The sequence below is a fragment of the Eriocheir sinensis genome, chromosome 7 (assembly GCF_024679095.1).
Source record: "Eriocheir sinensis breed Jianghai 21 chromosome 7, ASM2467909v1, whole genome shotgun sequence".
In the NCBI taxonomy this organism is placed as follows: domain Eukaryota; kingdom Metazoa; phylum Arthropoda; class Malacostraca; order Decapoda; family Varunidae; genus Eriocheir; species Eriocheir sinensis.
Window position 1 is genome coordinate 11,255,504 of NC_066515.1, and position 20,401 is coordinate 11,275,904.

The 20,401-nt window shown below is 37.1% G+C and overlaps 1 protein-coding gene across 1 annotated transcript in view; it reads right to left on the reverse strand.

The window, feature by feature from the left end:
• LOC126992569 (hemicentin-1-like) overlaps nt 1–20,401 on the reverse strand; it is a 203,252-nt gene that overhangs the window by 102,447 nt on the left and 80,404 nt on the right. Inside the window, exon 6 of the mRNA XM_050851383.1 lies at nt 19,147–19,291. Within this exon, the coding sequence (XP_050707340.1) occupies nt 19,147–19,291 (145 nt within the window). The remainder of the gene's footprint in view (nt 1–19,146; nt 19,292–20,401) is intronic.

Genomic DNA, 20,401 nt, shown 5'->3' on the forward strand with positions numbered 1-20,401 from the left:
ACTTGCTCTCGTCGGGGGGTACCTTCTGGCGAAAGCGAGGCCAACTCGTGATCACGCCGTGGTGAATTACACACACACACACACACACACATACACACACACACACACATGCGCGTGTGCGTGCGCGCGTGGTCGCGCGCTCCCCAGCAATTATACCAACATCCTTTCACATTCATATTATAACAAAAGCAACGGCTACAACACAATCGCGGCAAATTAATACAAACTAATCTGAAAAAAAAACACAAACATACTGACACACAGGCAGAAGGGAAATCAGACACACATTGGAACAGACAAACGTCAGACGCCGCTGCCCAGTGTTCCTGTCGCACCTGGACGGTTTCACCAAATGAGGAGGAACTGAAGCTATTTGTGTATGTGCATAATGCTGTATAAAGGAGGCGGCGGCTGCGTGGTAAGGATGCGGGCGCCGTGTTCTGGAGGACCCGGGTTCAAGTTCCGCTCGCCGTTACAAGCTGTCAATTTTCAATCATTGTTGGGTGGCTTAAAAGTATCCACATTCTGTCTTGAAGATCATCTATCAACCAGGACTCTGGCAAAACTCTTTTCAGTGGTGAAAAGATGAGTTCCGGGTGGTAGGATGAATCAGGCAAGATGGCGCCACTATAAACACTTGTCTTCACCACGAACGAGCTGGGACCGATCAGCAGGCTCCATCAAAATAGCCTACCGGTGCAACAGCCGGGCCATTTTAAAAAAAGTAAGTGAGTGTGTGTGTGTTCCTATCTCCCTTCACTTCTCCCTTCCTGCAGTAGTTTACCATAGCCTACAACAGTCTATTTTTACTCTCTCTCTCTCTCTCTCTCTCTCTCTCTCTCTCTCTCTCTCTCTCTCTCTCTCTCTCTCTCTCTCTCTCTCTCATGAGGGGGTGTTCATAGCCTTCTTAATACTCATGCCGTCAATCTCAGCTGGATCTCTCCTTCCTTCCTTCATTCCTTTCTTCATTTCCTCTCTTTCCCTTTGTTCCTTACCAGATTCTTTATCTCAAGTCATCAGTCTAAAAAATTCAGTATACTTACCCCCCCCCACCTCTCTCTCTCTCTCTCTCTCTCGCTCTCTCTCTCTCTCTCTCTCTCTCTCTCTCTCTCTCTCTCTCTCTCTCGTGAAGGGGGCCAATGATGTCACGAAATGTGGTGTTTAAGAAGGAGGAGGAGGAGGAGGAGGAGGAATAATAAAAATGAAATATATATAATACCCAGTACAAAAAGGGAGGGCGTGGGAGGAAATGACCGGTCGTGGGATAAGGAGGAGTAGGAGGAGAAGGAAGATGGATTGTATAGGAAACTCAAAGGAGGTAAATAGGGAAGCGAGCAAATATAGTAGAAGGCAGGACGGAGGGAAAATATAAGTGCAGAAAGTTTGAAGCTTCAGGTATGGTGGACGGCAGATTATGTGGAACGAGGTGTGTGTGTGTGTGTGTGTGTGTGTGTGTGTGTGTGTGTGTGTGTGTGTGTGTGTGTGTCATTCAACACAAGAGAGGCAGCAGGGGTACGTGAGAGCTGTGCGGCTCCAAAATTTGTGCCAGTCACCAGTGAAACGTAACCATGCCCAGATATTGTTGTTGTGCTTGTGATTGCAAAATGAAATTATAAATTTCCTGATGGGGGCAGTGTTAGCCAGTATTCCTCAGCCGACAGTCGTCACGAACGTCCTTCATTAGGCGAAGACTGTCGTCACGACAGTCCCTCATTATTCTTAAGTAGTCGGCACTGACGATTGTGCCGACAGGAAACGGTCGAAATAAAAAAAAATGGCCCCGACAGTCGTCACGACTGTCTCAAGACAAGCCAAGACTGTTGACTACAGTCTTGACGACTATCCCCGACCTCCTTCTGACCTCAACCGGAAATGACGATTGGTCAAGATCCCTGCCGATTCTTGTGAAAGTTTAGCATGGAATCCTTTTTCGCGATAACCCTAACGCTCCCCTCCCGACGTCCGCTCAGCATTCGGCGACCGTTTCTAGACCTCTTTCAAGACATACCCGACCCTTTCACATCAACACCCAAGATCTCGTGTATCTTAAGCCCCGTTCACAATGTGCTGACTCTGGGCCACGACAACCCACGAATCTAGGGTACACGAGGTCTTGGGTGTTGATGTGAAAGGGTCGGGTATGTCTTGAAAGAGGTGTTGAGACTGTTGCCGAAAGCTGCGCCGACGTCGTGACGAGTGTCTAGAGTCGTGAGGGTTAGCGCAAAAAAAGTATTCCATGCTAAAACTTTCACGACAACCGTCACTTCCGGTTGAGGTCTGAGGGAGGTCGGGGGCAGTCGTCAAGGCTGTCCTCAACAGTCTTGGCTTATCTTGAGACAGTCGTGACGACTGCCGGGGCAATTTTTCAAATTTTCAGGGCCAATATATGTTATATATATATATATATATATATATATATATATATACATATATATATATATATATATATATATATATATATATATATATATATCTGTATATATATATATATATATATATATATATATATATATATATATAAATATATATATATATATATATATATATATATATATATATATATATATATGTATATATTTATATATATATATATATATATATATATATATATATATATATATATATATATATATATATATATATATATATATTTTTTTTTTTACAACAAAGGAGGCAGCTTAGTGACACATAAAAAAACTAATAAAAAAGCCCGCTAATCGCTGCTCCCATAAAAGATCCAGAAGAGGTGGCCAAAAGCAAGGTCAAATTCGGGAGGAGAGGTGTCCTGATACCCTCCTCTTGAAAGAGTTCAAGTCGTAGGCAGTAGGAAATACAGATAAAGGAAGATTGTTCCAGAGTTTACCAGTGTGAGGGATGAAAGAGTGAAGATGCTGGTTAACTCTTGCAGCGGGGCCGTGGGAGGGGGGAGGCATGCAGTTAGCAAGTTCAGAAGAACAGTCAGCATGGGAATATCGATAGAAGATAGAAAGAGAGGCAACATCGCGGCGGAATTTAAGAGGTAGAAGACTATCAGTAGGAGGAAGAGAGCTGATGAGACGAAGAGCCTTAGCCTCCACTCTGTCCAGAAGAGCTTTGTGGGTGGAGCCGTCCCACACGTGAGATGCATACTCCATACGAGGACGGACAAGGCCCCTGTATATGGATAGCAACTGCGCGGGGGAGAAGAACTGGCGGAGACGATACAGAACGCCCAACCTCGAGGAAGCTGATTTAGCGAGAGAGGAGATGTGCAGTTTCCAGTTGAGATTTTGAGTTAAGGATAGACCGAGGATGTTTAGTGTTGAAGGAGGTGACAGCTGAGTGTTGTCGAAGAATATGGGATAGGTGTTTAGAAGATTGTGTCGAGTTGATAGGTGGAGAAATTGAGTTTTTGAGGCATTGAAGGACACAAGGTTCGTACTGCCCCAATCGGAAATTATAGGAAGGTCTGAGGTTAAGCGTTCTGCAGCCTCCAGTCTGGAGTCGTGTACTTCCTGTGTTGATGGTCTTCTATTGAAAGAAGTTGAATAATGTAGAGTGGAGTCGTCGGCGTATCAGTGGACAGGACAGTTTGTTACGGAAAGAAGATCATTGATGAATAACAGGAAGAGACAGAGCCCTGTGGAACGCCACTGTTGATAGGTTTAGGGGAAGAGCAGTGACCGTCTACCACCGCAGAGATAGAACGGCCAGAAAGGAAACTGGAGATAAAGGAACAGAGAGAGGGATAGAATCCGAAAGAGGGCAGTTTAGAAAGCAAAGACTGGTGCCAGACTCTATCGAAGGCTTTCCAAATGTCTAGCGCAACAGAGAAAGTTTCACCGAAACGCTAAGAGAGGATGACCAAGAGTCAGTTAAGAGAGCAAGAAGATCGCCAGTAGAACGCCCCTTGCGAAATCCATACTGGCGATCAGAAAGAAGATTAGAAGTGAAAAGGTGCTTTAGGTTAAGGATTGATTCAAAGCTTTTAGGCATACTTCCAGCAGGAAGGAAGGATATATATATATATATATATATATATATATATATATATATATATATATATATATATATATATATATATATATATATATATATATATATATATATATATATATATATATATATATATATATATATATATATATATATATATATATATATATATATATATATATATATATATATATATATATATATATATATATATATATATATATATATATATATATATATATATATATATAGAGAGAGAGAGAGAGAGAGAGAGTTTTGTCATTCAACACAACAGAGATCGAGGCAAAAGGAGTGCGCGCGTACTGTGCGGCTCCTAAGTTTGTGCCAGCGGAACGTAAACATGCCCAGAAGTTGTTATTGTGCTTGTGATTGCAAAATAAAATAAAAATTTTGATGGCGGCAGTGTTAGCCAACATCTCTGTATATACAAATTGCAAGAATAATAAAATGTTTCAATTTTCTCAAATGTTTCCTAAAATACGTGTGAAATACGCGACGTAACGTCCCAAGAGGGAGTCTCCACCAGCAGCGGGCTGCGGCTGTCATATATATATATATATATATATATATATATATTGCCATATATATATATAATATATATATATATATATATATATATATATATATATATATATATATATATATATATATATATATATATATATATATATATATATATATATATATATATATATATATATATATATATATATATATATATATATATATATATATATATATATATATATATATATATATATATATATATATATATATATATATATATATATATATATATATATATATATATATATATATATATATATATATATATATATATATATATATATATATATATATATATATATATATATATATATATATATATATATATATATATATATATATATATATATATATATATATATATATATACATATATAACAGCTCACTCTCCAATACGGAATGGATCCATATTTAAAGAACGGGTGGCAACCATAAAATTTCTCGAGCATAAAATGAGTGACAGCCGCAACCCGCTGCTGGTGGAGACTCCCTCTTGGGACGCTACGTTGCGTATTTTACACGTATTTTAGGAACCATTTGAAAAAATTGAAACATTTTATTATACTTGCAATTTGTATATACATTGTTTGATATAACATAGATTAGTTGTGCAAATAGCCCATAGGAAGCTAGAGCTTTTGGCTAGAGCTTTTGGAGCAACAATTGGTATGTATTTTTTGGTTTTAGTTTTTTTCTGGACATGTATAGTCTACTAAATTTCTGGCCTAAGTAACATTAGACGAAGTATTCAAAATAATAATCTAACAATACTAGTATTAATAGTAAAAATACAATAATGATAATAATAATGAAATAATAATGATAATAATGATAATAATACTGATAATAATGATAATAATAATAATAATAATAATAATAAAAGTAATAATGATAATATATCACCTCTGTTTATATTATTATCTAATAACATCATGATAATAATTCCATTTATATATAAAAAAAACAGTGACTATAATAATAATAATAATAATAATAATAATAATAATAATAATAATAATAATAATAATAATAATAATAATAATAATAATAATAATAATAATAATAATAATACTTATCATTATTATAATGATGATGATGATACACAGCAGTTGTAATAATAATAATAGAATGACAACAATAATAATAATGGTAATAATAATAATAATAATAATAATAATAATAATAATGATAATAATAATAATAATAATAATAATAATAATAATAATAATAGCAATTATAGCAATAATAATAATAATAATAATAATAATAATAATAATAATAATAATAATAATAATAATCATAATAACTGAAAATAATAGTTATAATAATAATGGTACAAGTAGTGATAGTGATAAAAATAATAATAATAATAATAATAATAATAATAATAATAATAATAATAATAATAATAATAATAATCACAATAATAATGGTAATAATAATTGATAGTAACATAATGCGTTATATACATACATAACACATAATGACATTGAATAAGAGATATATGCAGCTTTTATTGTACGGATAGTGTATATTTTTTTTGATGACTTTTAAAAGAATTTAGGTTTGGAAGGAGTTTTATGTGTTGAGGTATTGAGTTCCACAGTTTGGGGCCATTGTATGATAGGGAGTGTTGATATGGGGATAGGGTGTGTGCAGGTACATTTAGATTGTGGCTGGTACGAGTGTGATAGTTATGGTGAGGTTGCAGTAACATAGTATGTTCACTTTTTTGTTTTATACATATAAATACCCATATGGAGTTTATTTAAATTGAAAAGTGTTAAAGTATTTGTTTCCTTAAAGAGTGGTTGAGTGTGCGTAATATTCGCTGTTTGTAATAATTCTTATTATTTTCTTTTGTAATCGGAAAAGGGGTAACAGATGGGTTGGGTAAGTATTACAACAAATGGGTATGCAATAACTTAGAATTGGTAAGACATGAGCATCATATATGATTTTCAAAACATAACGAGGCATGTGATCTTTAATTTTCTAGAGTAGGGCAACTATTCTAGATAGTTTAAGGCACATATTTGATATATGAGGTTTGAATGTTAGTGAGTCATCAAAGTGATCCCTAATAATGTCTACTGGGTTGTTCTTTTTATTATACTGTAATTGTAAAATAATGGAGGTAGAGATTGTGTATGTTTGTTGGTGAATAGCATATAATAAGTTTTATTTTGATTTACTGTTAATCTATTGCTCGCACACCATTTATAGAAGATATCCATTTCCGTATCGGGTTTATGTACCATGGCAGTTGGGTCTGTACCAGTTATATATAGAGTTGAGTCATCGGCAAATAATATAGTTTTACAATTTTTGAATATATGTGGTAGGTCATTAATGTAAATTGAAAATAGAATTGGACCTAGAACACTTCCCTGTGGTATTCCATATTTAATAAGCCGTGATGTGGAGGAGTGGTCGAGCAATTTAGTGGATTGAGTTCTGTTTATCAAGTAGTCTCTGAACCAGTCATGTATGATCCCTCTAATGCCGTAATGACATAATTTTTTCAATAAAATGTCTTGTCGAACAGTGTCAAATGCATTTTGAAAATCTATATAGATACTTAATAGAGATTTTTTTTAATCTAGTGTAGAGTAGATTTTTTCACTGAAATTACTTAAAGCATTAAATGTACTTAATCCTTGTCTGAAAACGTATTGATTTGGAGTTATAACTGACTTATTCTCTAGGAAACTTACTAGATTAGCTTTCATTATTTTTTCGAATATCTTTGAATATACATTTAAAAGAGAAATTGGTCTGTAGTTACTTAAGAGATCTTTATGGCCCTTTTTATAAATTGGAATTACATTAGCATGTTTTAGACATTGTGGGAATTTACCATAGAATATAGATTAGTTAAATAGAATTGATAAAGGAATGGCTAGTTGGTATTTTTTTTTTTTATAAGAGATACAGAAATTTCATCTATACTGGCTTTTGTGTTTTTTAAATTGTTAATTATAACGATTACCTCTTGGGAGTCAATATGAGGAACTGCCATAGATGTTGGATAATTGTTGGGGAGAAAGCTAATAGGGTCAATATTAGATGGTGGAATATTACTATCTAGGTGAGGTGCAATGATAACATAGTATTTATTAAATGCTTCAGTTATTTCATCTGGACTTGTTAATATTTTGTTGTTATAGGAAATGTAATTTAGATAAGTTCTATTGTGATTGTTTTTTAAATCATTAATAGCTTTCCATATTACTTTCGTATTGTTTTTTAAAGTTTGTAAATGTATTCATATAATATGATTTCTTGGCAATTTTTATCGTTGTGTTTAGTGTATTTCGATATTTTTTATATTGCTCTTCAGATATGGCCCCAATTTTGTAGTCCCTGTACGAATTGTTTTTAGTTTTTTATGGATTTTAAGATAGCTTGTGTGATCCAGGGACTATTAAATCGTTTTTCTGATATATGTTTTGTTTTTATAGGAAAGCATTCCTCTAATAGGTCTTGATTTTTTTAATGAATCTAGCACAATTTAAGTTAACATCTTGTAAAGATAAATAGTCTTGCCAGCATATAGAGTTTAGTTTAATTGAAAACAGTTCTTTATTATCATTAGATATGTCTCGGATTTTTTCCTTAAAGAGTTTCTGATTTGCTTTGGGAGTTGATAAATTTAGGAATATTGGGAGATGATCTGAGATGGGATAGTGCAAAATACCTGTTTTTACTTTAATGTTAAAGTTTATGTATATGTGATCCAAAAGTGAGGGTACACCCAGAGATGAGCTGTCAGGAAATCTGGTAGGTCTAGCAATGAGTCGAGTGAAGTTTAATAGTTGTATATTTGTAAGAAAGTTATTTGTTGGGATGTGAGAGGTATGTTCAAGTAAATTGATGTTAAAATCTCCAATCAGCACTATTTTATTATTTTTTGCTTTCTCTCGTAAAAGTTCGTGCAATTTGTGTGAGAACTCATCAACTGCAATGTGTTTACTGTTAGGTCTGTAAATTGTGCATGGAAGGAAACTTAATGAGTTTGTTTTTTATCCTAATTGTGTTTATTTATATATCTTCATTTACTATTGTCAAGTCTTTGATTTCCTGAGAATGTATTAGACTGGATATAAATATTGATACCCCTCCCTGTTTGCGCGTATTTCTGGTTAAATGGTATGAGTGGTATCCTGTAAATTCGTGTAGGTGTTTATTATTGTCTGTAAGCCAGGATTCAGTGACTGCCAAGATATCAGGTTGTATGTGTAAAGATCTGAGGAGTAGTTGTATATTATCGAAATTTTTTGTTAATGATCTCGAGTTTATGTGCATTATGTTTAAATTATGTGTGTTTTTACAGGGCGTTCTGCTGTCTGTCGACTGTGTCTCTCCAGGCAGCATCTCGAGACAAGACTGCAGGAACAGGAAGAGAAGATGGAAGAAGGCCAGAATAAAATAATAGAGCTTTCTCTCACCAGGCAGCATCTCGAGACAAGACTGCAGGAGCAAGAAGAGAAGATGGAAGCAGATCAGAATAAAATAATAGAGCTTTCTCGCACTGTTGCCTCCTTGCAGGAATTCATCCAGGCTAACGTTGCTGTGGTGCCAAACCCTTCTCCAACCGCCCCCTTGCCCTCAGCGGTACCGTCGACACCAGCGGACAACACCACGCAACGGGAGGATGCTAGTGGCACGGCACCGCCCATGATGGAGGAGCCAAACCAGCCAGACAAGCGATTTATCCTGTTCATTGCTTCAACAGGTTTGCCATTCTGGAGGAGGAGGACGAGCAGGAGAGCACCTTCCTGGTGGGTGACTCCATGATTCGCCAGCAGGTCGTTGAGTTCTGCGGCAGAGTTCCTCGTCGAAGACGGAACTATTACTATCCTGGTGCTGGGATCAACGATATAATTGCTGCTCTTGAGGAGATCTCCCCCCAGGCTACTAATGATTCACTGTTTGTTATCCACACAGGTACGAACGACGTCGCCACGACCCGGTCTGAAGAACTCCTGGAGAAGTACCGTAGGCTCATCCAGCAGTAAAAGTCTAAATCCCCTAACATTTTGATTTCAGGAGTTCTACCACGGACTTGGGCGGAGAGCGACTTTTTCAGTAAGGCCTTCAGCCTAAACAACCGCTTACAGCAGTGGTTTTCAAACTATTTAGTATGACGGCACACTAAGAAACAACTAATATTTTTGCAGCACACCTGCCATTTATATTATATATATATATATATATATATATATATATATATATATATATATATATATATATATATATATATATATATATATATATATATATATAATAATTAGTCCCCCTTGATGAATATAAATTACACTTTACAGTAGTTTCATTAGATTATGTACACAAATCAAAATCCCACCCAAATTTTCGAGGCACACCAAGGAGATAATGGTGGCACACAAGTGTGCCGCGGCACACACTTTGAAAATCACTGGCTTACAGACTCTATGTAGGGAGCTTGACGTGGAGTTCTTCAACGCATGGGACAATTTCTATGGACAAAGTGAGCTCTTCCACAGGGACGGATTGCACCTGTCTCCCATCGGGGCAGCCAGATTCGGAAGGCTCCTCAACGACGCAGTACGTGTCATCCGAGCAAAAAACGAGTCACAGCCACGTCCCTCCACCCCGCCCGTGTAAATAGACGCCGTGCATCGCAACAAACCCGTAACCGTGATCCCGCAAGTACCACCACCTCTATTACCAAGCCTCTAGATAACTTAAAAATCCTTAGTTTCAATGCGCGTAGCCTAAGCAACAAATTTGATGAACTGAGATGTCTTGCTCTAACAGAAAATTTTGACATAATTGCTATAACCGAAACATTTATCGACACCACAAATATTTATTTAAGTTCCGAATACAACATAGATGGCTACAGACTCTTCAACAAAGATCGTGTAAACCGTAAAGGCGATGGCGTCGCCTCTACGGTACCTCTACGGCAAAAGCTATTTGCAACCCACTGACAAAACACCGGGAAACAGTAATGTTGAGGATTTGTGCGTGCGAGTAAACATTGCAAAAGTCAATTTAAATATATCTGTCACTTACAGACCTCCCGGGCAAACAGTCGATGACGACCTTGAAATGTACAGCGTCTTAAGGCAGTCACTTAATAACAACGACTCACTGATATTAGGAGACTTTAACCTCCCCCATATCGACTGGGCGACACTGTCAGGTACAGAAGGGGAGTCTCATAGAATGATCGAATTTCTAGAAGAAAATTATCTAAGCCAAATGGTTTCTGAGCCAACTCGACAAAATCATATACTCGACCTTGTTATAACGACCCAAGATAACCTAGTCAGTAATGTCACGGTAGGAGAACACCTCGGTTCTTGCGATCATAAATTAGTGCGCGTCGACATTAGAGCTCAATCATCAGTGACTGAAAATAAAGTAAAGGTGCCCAATTTCAAAAGAGCTAACTTCGTAGAAATCCGACAAAAACTAACAGAAATACAACTATCAGATGACGGCAACGTAGATGAAGCCTGGCTAGGCCTTAAAAATCACTTACTCACTCAGCAGAACACATTCGTCCCCTTGTGCGAGAAGCGAATTAACACTAATAAAAGCCCACCGTGGTTTAATAGCGAAATTAAACAATCAGTCAATGAGAGAAAATTGTTTTACAGGTTAAAGAAAGAACAAAGCACGCCCGAAAACATTAGACTTTATAATGATGCCAGGCGACGAGTAAAAGGACTAGTAGGTCAGGCAAAGCGTAGATATGAAGAAAATATTGCAGCCAACTGTAAAAATTATCCGAAATCTTTCTTCAGTTACATAAACAACAGAAAGGCAATCAAAAGTGGTATTGTACCTTTAACAAACAGCGACGGTGCACTAGTGACTGACAGCCAACACATTGCAAACCTCTTAAACAATTACTTTTCCTCGGTGTTTAATACTAACAGTCTTCCTCTCGCTACCACCAACACCAGTACAATTGTAAATCTCGAGCTCGCATTGCCTAATTTTGAAATAACAACCGATGAAGTCCTTAAAGCTCTCCATTCACTTAAAACAAATAAAAGTCCCGGACCCGACAAAGTATATCCTATACTGCTTAAAGAAACAAAGAGCGAAATACTCTCCTCCCTCACTACCGTATTCAATATGTCCTTGCGGCAAGGCATCGTCCCTTCGGATTGGAAAAAGGCTAACGTGACACCGATTTTTAAGAAAGGAGACAAAAAATACCAGGTAACTAAGCTACTCGAGAGCATAATTAGAGACAAAATTGTGAGTTACCTCGAAATCCACTCATTAATTGGGGATTCACAACACGGCTTCCGTAACAAAAGATCCTGCCTGTCAAACCTACTGACCTTTTATAACGATCTCTTCTCAATTTATGACGTAACCAAATCAGTGGACGTAGTCTATCTTGATTTCCAGAAAGCGTTTGATAAAGTCCCACATCATAAATTACTTTATAAATTAAAGCAAATAGGTATTGACGGTCAAGTAAACTAATGGATCGCGAATTGGTTGAGCAACAGACAACAAAGAGTTGTGATTGACGGATTTAACTCAGAATGGGCGCCGGTCACTAGTGGCGTCCCTCAGGGCTCGGTTCTTGGCCCAGTGCTCTTCATTATTTACATCAACGACGTGGATGTTGGACTCAATAATCGCATTAGTAAATTTGCAGACGACACAAAGATTGGTAACTCGGTTCTCACTGACGAAGACAGGCAAAGCCTCCAAGAGGATTTGCACAAAATTTCAGCTTGGTCGGATAAATGGGAGATGCCCTTTAACGTAGACAAGTGCCAGGTCCTTCAAGTTGGAACAAAAAATAAGAAGTTCTATTACAAAATACGCTGCGTTAAACTCACAAGCGTTCAATGCGTTAAGGACCTGGGGATTAAAATCGCGTCAAACCTCAAATTCTCACATCAATGCATCGATGCAGCAAATAAAGCGAACATAATGTTGGGCTTCATTAAAATAAACTTTTTATTCAAGAATAAAGATGTAATACTTCCGCTCTACAATAGTTTAGTCAGACCCCACTTGGAATATGCGGTACAGTTTTGGTCTCCCCACCATGCAAAGGACATTTCTAAACTAGAAGGTGTTCAGCGTCGAGCAACAAAAATGATCCCTTCCTTGCGCAACAAATCCTACGGAGAAAGGCTTTCCACCCTTAACATGTTGTCTCTTGAGAAACATCGCCTCCGAGGAAAACTGATCGAATGTTTTAAAATACTCAATGGTTTCACGAATGTAGACAGAACAAAATTGTTTATGATCGATGACACTTTGCGAACGAGGAACAATGGCACAAAACTCAAATGTAGACAAGTAAATTCAGACTGCACCAAATTTTTCTTCACCAACGTTGTAGTGCGAGAATGGAATAAGCTCCCACCATCAGTGGTCCAGTGTAACACGATTGACTCCTTTCAAAACAAGCTCGACCGTCACTTCCTTCAACTTAATATTAACTAGAGTAGAAAAGCAACGTTTTGGAGCCATCTGATTAATGTAAAATCACGTAGGTTTAAGGACAGACCACCCAGTCTGGACCATGGGGTCTGTGAGGTCTGATTTTCTATGTAAATATATGTAAATCTATGTATGTTGAGTCTTAATGAGGTTATTATAGGTAACAAAGTCATAATAATTTGATATTGATTCAAAGTCCATGTGGCCGTGTAGTTGATTGATTATCTCCATACTTATGTTATTTGAATTGGCATGTCCGTGTTCATCATCATAAAAGAGTGTCTCATAGAGATGGGACATAAGATTAATGGAAGAAGAGTCAGAGATGAGAATGGAAAGAAAGCAGTAAGATACAAGATTAGGTCTAGCCGCGCCGGGTGGCACTGTGAACATGTTGTTTAAGATAAGTAAAAAAAACTTTACAAAAAAGTAATAATGAGTAGCAAGGACAATGACAATCATAATTATAATAAAGCAAAAAATAACAATAGTCGCAGTAGCCGTTATAGTATCAATGATATTCAACATTAACTATTGTAGTGATAATAATAATTATAACGATAATAATGATATTAATAATAATAGTAATAAATAATTATAGTGATAATAATAATAATAAAATAATAATAATAATAGTAATAATAATGATAATAATAATAGTAATAATAGTGGAAGTAATATTAATAGTAATAACAAGAATGATAGTAATAATATACTAATATAGCAGTCGTGGTAGTAGTAGTAGTAGTAGTTATAGATGTTATTGTGGTGGTGATAATAATAATAATAATAATAATAATAATAATAATAACAATAAAAATAATAAAAAAAATAATAATAATGATAATAATAATAATAATAATAATAATAATAATAATAATAGTAGTAGTAGTAGTAGTAGTACTAGTAGTAGTAGTAGTAGTAGTAGTAGTAGTAATAGTAATAATAATAATAAGTAATAATATAGTAGTATTAGTGGTAGTAGCGGTAGTAGTACGTAGTAGTAGTAGTAGTAGTATAAAATAGTATTACCTAGTAGTAGTAGCAGAAGTAGAAATAGTATTACCTAGTAGTAGTAGTAGCACTAGTAGTAAAACAGTATTACCTAGTAGTAGTAGTAGTAGCAGTAGTAGTAAAATAGTATTACCTAGTAGTAGTAGTAGTAGTAGTAGTAGTAGTAGTAGTAGTACTTAGTATAGTATTACTTGGTATAGTATTACTTAGTAGTAGTAGTAGTAGTAGTAGTAGTACCTAGTAGTGATAATTGTAGTAGTAGTAGTAGTAGTAGTAGTAGTAGTAGTAGTAGGACGAACCTTTGACAAATTTTACGGGATGGTTTTGTGATTAACCGAAAAATGCGCTCACTACAATTTTAAGATACTGAATTTTATCTGCTTGACCATTCAGATAACAAAATACCTTATGGAACAAATGCCGCTCCATATCGGTTCAAAACGGAACGATACATTTCATTTTCGAATACAGAGCGATTCCGTATTTTAAGGAACGGCAAGGCTGCCGCCAAGACAGTCGCCAAGACCGTCAGGAAGACCGTCGTCCAACTCCTTGGCAACTGTCGGCCAAACAATAGACAGACATTCTGGAACTGTCGTCAAGACCGTCTGCGACTGTCGGCCAATCGTTCGACAAATTCGTGGTTTAAAAATTGACCGTTGAGACTCGTCTTGAGACTAGATGGCAGTATGTCGCAGACATGCTGCCAACTAGTTAGCCGAATGTCCCAGACTGTCGGCAATCATTGTAGCCATGGTCATGGTAGACAGAGGTCAGAGCTTACTTAAATTTTGAAATCCCTGTCGCACCTAGACCTGCTTAGGCGAGTGTCATTTAAGGAATAAGTACGTGAAGGGTTATTCCTGCCCACACTCAAAATACTAAACTTCCCGACTTTGAACTCCATCTACTACTTCCCCGCATTGTCATGCAATATATGTAATTCGTCCTGCAGAACATGAGCGCCTTGATTTAATTTAATTAGTTAACCAATCCACGTATTATCCGGAAATTTGCTTACATCACTACTAACTATTGTGCCCAAATCATTATTATATATGATAAACATCGTCGAACCTATTACCGAACCCTGTGGGACCTCAATCTTAACACAGCCCTAGTCAGGTTTTGGGGCATCGATTTGCACTCTTTTTCTTCCTTCTGCTGAGCCACTCCCTGATCCTGTTCAACACTCTCCCATTTATTCCGTGACTATAATTCTACTAGCACCCGGTGTTAAGAAACTTGTCGAACGCCTTACACTGGCATCTGGATATACTATTTCATAGTTTTCATCTGTCTACCACCTCAGTTATTTTTATTATAGAAGGACAAAAGATACCCACCCAGCGTGAAACCATGTTGCCAGTCATGAATTAAGCTATGCCTCTCTAGATGATCCCTAATGCTTGTGGCTATTACCGGCTCCAGCATCTTTCCTATTGCTGATTTTAAGCTAAAAACGTATGCTAAGATACAAACAGACAGACAAAAGGGTAGATAGACATATCCCGGTACACAGCCATATGCGACACAAAGGGGTGATATAAATGGCTTAAGTTCATATATATAAATAAAATGAAAACAAGAAGAAAACATCAACAACAGGAGGCAAGACAAGCTAGTATAAAACCTGGTATAATTAATACAAAATCAGGTATAGTTTCGAGAAAACATATCGACAAGATGGTAACTAGAAAGAAAGGAAGACAAGGGCCAGGGGGAAGTTTAGGAGGTAAGAGATTGGGAAAGAAAAATTAAACTAAAGTACTCGAAAAAGAGAAAAAAAATTACAGACAAAAGAATTGCAAGCAGCTGAGGGAAGGACAAAAGAAGCAGGAAGTAGTTGGCAGAAGGAAAATGTAAGACATATAAGTAATATATAATAAGAGAAAGATGAGAGAAAAAAGAGGAAACAGGAAAAAAAATATATAGTAGACGGCAGAGATAGACGAAGAGAGTGGCGCCCCGAACCATCGACGAAGCAGTTTCACGATGCACCTCCTCAAGGGGGCGCCACCCTCCATCACGGCCACAGCAGAGAGACGTGAGAATACAACATAAATCAGATAATGGGAGAGATAAGTTGAAGGAATAAGGAAAACACAATGCAACAGCAGACGAGTAGACAAAATAAAAATAGAAAATAAATAAAGGGGAAGATAGGATACAGAAAAGAAAAAAATGAAGTAGACGAATGGAAAAAAAGAGAACAAGATAAGGATAAAGGGGAAGAAAAGGTTCTGAAAAGAAAACAGACAAGTAAGGACAAAACAACAATAATAAAAAAATATATATATGGAGATGATGCAAAATTATATGAAGAAAGAAAGTCGACGAATAGAGGCAAACCAAGAGGAAAAAAAAAAGATAAAGAGGAGGGAAGATGCAGAACGAAAGAATCATGAACACACGTCAGAGAAAGGCGAGTAGAAACAACCCACTAATAAGACACATCGTTATTGCTGAGACGCCTGCAGCAGCACCACGCGGGGCACGACGAGAGCTATGCCAACAACATTTTGAAGATGCCGCGGTGCATGACGCGACGGGAAAGACAGAAGGAAGGCGCCTCACTGTTCCCTGCTGCTACTACTACTACTACTACTACTACTACTACTAATAATAATAATAATAATAATAATAATAATAATAATAATAATAATAATAATAATAATAATAATAATAATAATAATAATATTACTACTACTACTACTACTACTACTACTACTACTAATAATAATAATAATAATAATAATAATAATAATAATAATAATAATAATAATAATAATAATAATAATAATAATAATAATAATAATAATAATAATAATAATGACAACTAGCGGGCACCCGTGCAAATTGCACGGAATTGCATGGATTCTGTTCCGCGCGTCGTGATTGGGTTTGTAGCGAAGCCAGCTACAATACTCCCCTCCCAGCAAAAACGTCCCTCTTGCCCGAAATTGGAGAATAAATTACCGTTTTCACGTTAAATAGGGTAGGCGGTGGCTCAGTGGTAGCATGCTCGACCCACATTCATCGCGTGATGGACGACGCGAGTTCGAATCCCCACGCTACCACCTCGGATTTTTCAGTCACCGCCGAGTGGCTTAAAACTACCCACATGCTGTCCTGAAGACCACTCATCAACCCGGACTCTAGAGGAAACCGTCCAAGTGATTCAAGAACGAGTTCCGGGGGGCAGCATGAGCCAAGAGAAGATGGCGCCACTATAAACACCTGCCTGCGCCAATACAGGCTGGGGCCGACTACTATCCAGGAACCTCAAGCAAGCCTACCGGCGCCATAGGCGTAAGACGTAAAACAAAAAATATATCGCTCAACAAACATAAACTGAATAAACTTCAGCCAAATCCGCGGCAATAGGTCAAAATTTGGTGTTGCTACGATGGGTTTAAGTGCCTCAAATTTCACTGACAAACCCTCAGCCCTTAGCCTATTAATTTTCACGTTAAGTAGAATAAATGATCGTTTTCACGTTAAATAGGGGCTATATCGCTTAACAAACATAAACTGAATAAACTTCGGCCAAATCCGCGGCAATAGGTCAAAATTTGGTGTTGCTACGATGGGTTTGTGCCTAAAAAAAAAATAATAAATAAATAAATAAACTTCGGCCAAATCCGCGCCAATAGGTCAAAATTTGGTGTTGCTACGATGGGTTTCAGTGCCTCAAATTTCACTTACAAACCGTTAGCCCTTAGCGTATTAATATTATAGATAATAATAATAATAATGCTACCATACTACTACTACTACTACTACTACTACTACTACTACTACTAATAATAATAATAATAATAATAATAATAATAATACTAATAAAAATAATAATAATAATAATAATAATTATAATAATAATGTCACTAATGATAATAATAATAATAATGCTAATAATAATAATAATAATAATAATAATAATAATAATAATAATAATAATAATAATAATAATAATAATAAAAAAATAATAATAATAATAATAATAATAATAATAATAATAATAATAATAATAATAATAACAATAATAATAATAATAATAATAATAATAATAATAATAATAATAATGCTAATAATGCTACTATACTACTACTACTACTGCTGCTGATAATGTTATTGATATCATTAAACATTACCACTATAAATTGTTATAATATTACTACTTGTACTTAAAAGGAGAAGAAATGTATAGCAAGTTTTCCAGCAAGAGTTTACTTCCAAGCGCACACACACACACACACACACACACACACACACACACACACTACTACTACTACTATGTACTACTACTACTACCACAACCACCACTACTGCTGCTACCATTTTTTTTTCTTTTTTTTTTTTTTTTTTTTTTTACGTCTTGGCCTATTGCGCCGGTAGGCTTCTTCCCGGTGGATCCTGATGGTCGGTCCAAGGCTTCTTCCCGGTGGGTCCTGATGGTCGGCTCAGCCCGTTCTGGCGCAGGTGAGTGTTTATATGGGCGCCATCTTGCATTGGCTCATGCTGCCCTCCCGGAGCTCATCTTTAATCCTATAATCTAGAGTTCGGGTTGATAGGTGGTCTTCTGGATAGCATGTGGGTAGTTTTAAGCCACTCGACGGCGGCTGAAAAATCCCAGCTTGGTGGCACCGGTCGGGGATTGAACTCGCGTCCTCCTGAACGCGGGGTCGTCTTGCTATCTGTTCAGCCACCGCCTACCCTACTACAACTACTACTACTACATTACTAAAATATTACTACTTAATCTGCTATTACCATCACATTATTGCAACAACTAACCAAAAGTGTATCCATGATCTATATCTGCAGTGGAGGAAACAAACATCACATAAGCAAATAGGAAAAGAAGTTCCAGCATGAGTCTACTTTCACACACACACACACACATACACACACACACACGCCCACATATACAGTTTCAAGCTCAAGGTATGCGTGCGAGCGCAAGCTAGGAACAGCTAACAACAGACTAAGATACCTACCTAAGATACAAACACACACAAAAAAAAGTTAGACGCAACACGCACTACAGAAAACATAGCAGCCTGGCGTCAAAACAGGTGTGTAGGGACTCACAGGTGACGTTGAGGAGCATGGAGTCGGAGAGTCTTGCGCCGGGGAAGAGCGGGTTTACGGCGGTGCAGGTGAGGCGCTGGCCGTGGTGGCGGCGGGAGGCGACCACCCTGACGCGCGAAGTGCTCACGTTGACCCCGTGCTCCGTCTGTTGGGAGAGAGGAGGGGGATGAGGAGAAGGGTGGTGGTGATGATCATGATGATGATAATGGTGATAATGATGCTGATAATGGCGATGATGATGATGAGGAGGAAGAGTGGTACCGAAGGAAGTGTAGGGGGGCGGGAGAGAAAGTAAAGCACAACATGAGTTAAAACTTTATTACTCCATCATCGCTGAGTCAGAATTTTACTTTTATAACATTCTCTCCCTGGGGGAGAGTAAATTCCTACCAGGACGAAATGGTTTTCTCTAGGGTTGCTCTGAATAACCAATGAAGAGCCGTGGACCAAACCGCGGAAAAGGAGTGAAGCCCTTATCGTTTATTATCCAAGAAAAGCCATGGAAAGGCACACAAGAAGTTCAGATAACAGCGTGAGTGGGAGTTGTAGACAAGTCATGGATGCAGCTGTCTCGCTCAGTATGGATGACCATGATGGGCAGGTGGCTCCAGACCGTCAACAAGCGACTGTCCGACGAGGAAGAAGGAGGCAAAGAAATGCAGAAATGAAATGCGCGACATGGAACGTAAGAACTTTATACCAGACTGGAAAATTGGAAAATGTGAAACGAGAGATGGGGAGGATGAAAATAGATAACCTAGGACTCAGTGAGGTGAGGTGGCCTGGGGTGAACAAACTAAACACAGATGAGGGATGTTTTATATATTCGGGTGGAACAACAGTTGAAAGGGGTGTGGGGGTAATGCTTACGAATAAGATTTCTGCAAGCCTAGTTGGATACTGGTCGATATCAGATCGAGTGTTGCTGGTGAAAATTAAGGGAAACCCTATTGATTTCAATATTATACAAGTTTACGCACCTACCACGGAAAGTAGTGAAGAGGAAATAAATCAGTTCTATGATAACTTGAACTCGGCAAAACAACAATGTAAGGCTCATGAAATAATAATGATTATGGGAGACTTAAATGCGAAAGTGGGAAAAGGAAGAGTAGGAGATATAATCGGCTCTTTCGGACAGAAATGACAGAGGGGACGTGTGGATTGAATGGTGCGAGGAAAATAGTCAAATGATCGCGAACACCTGGTTCCGATTACACCCAAGGAGACTGTATACATGGAAGAGCCCTGGAAA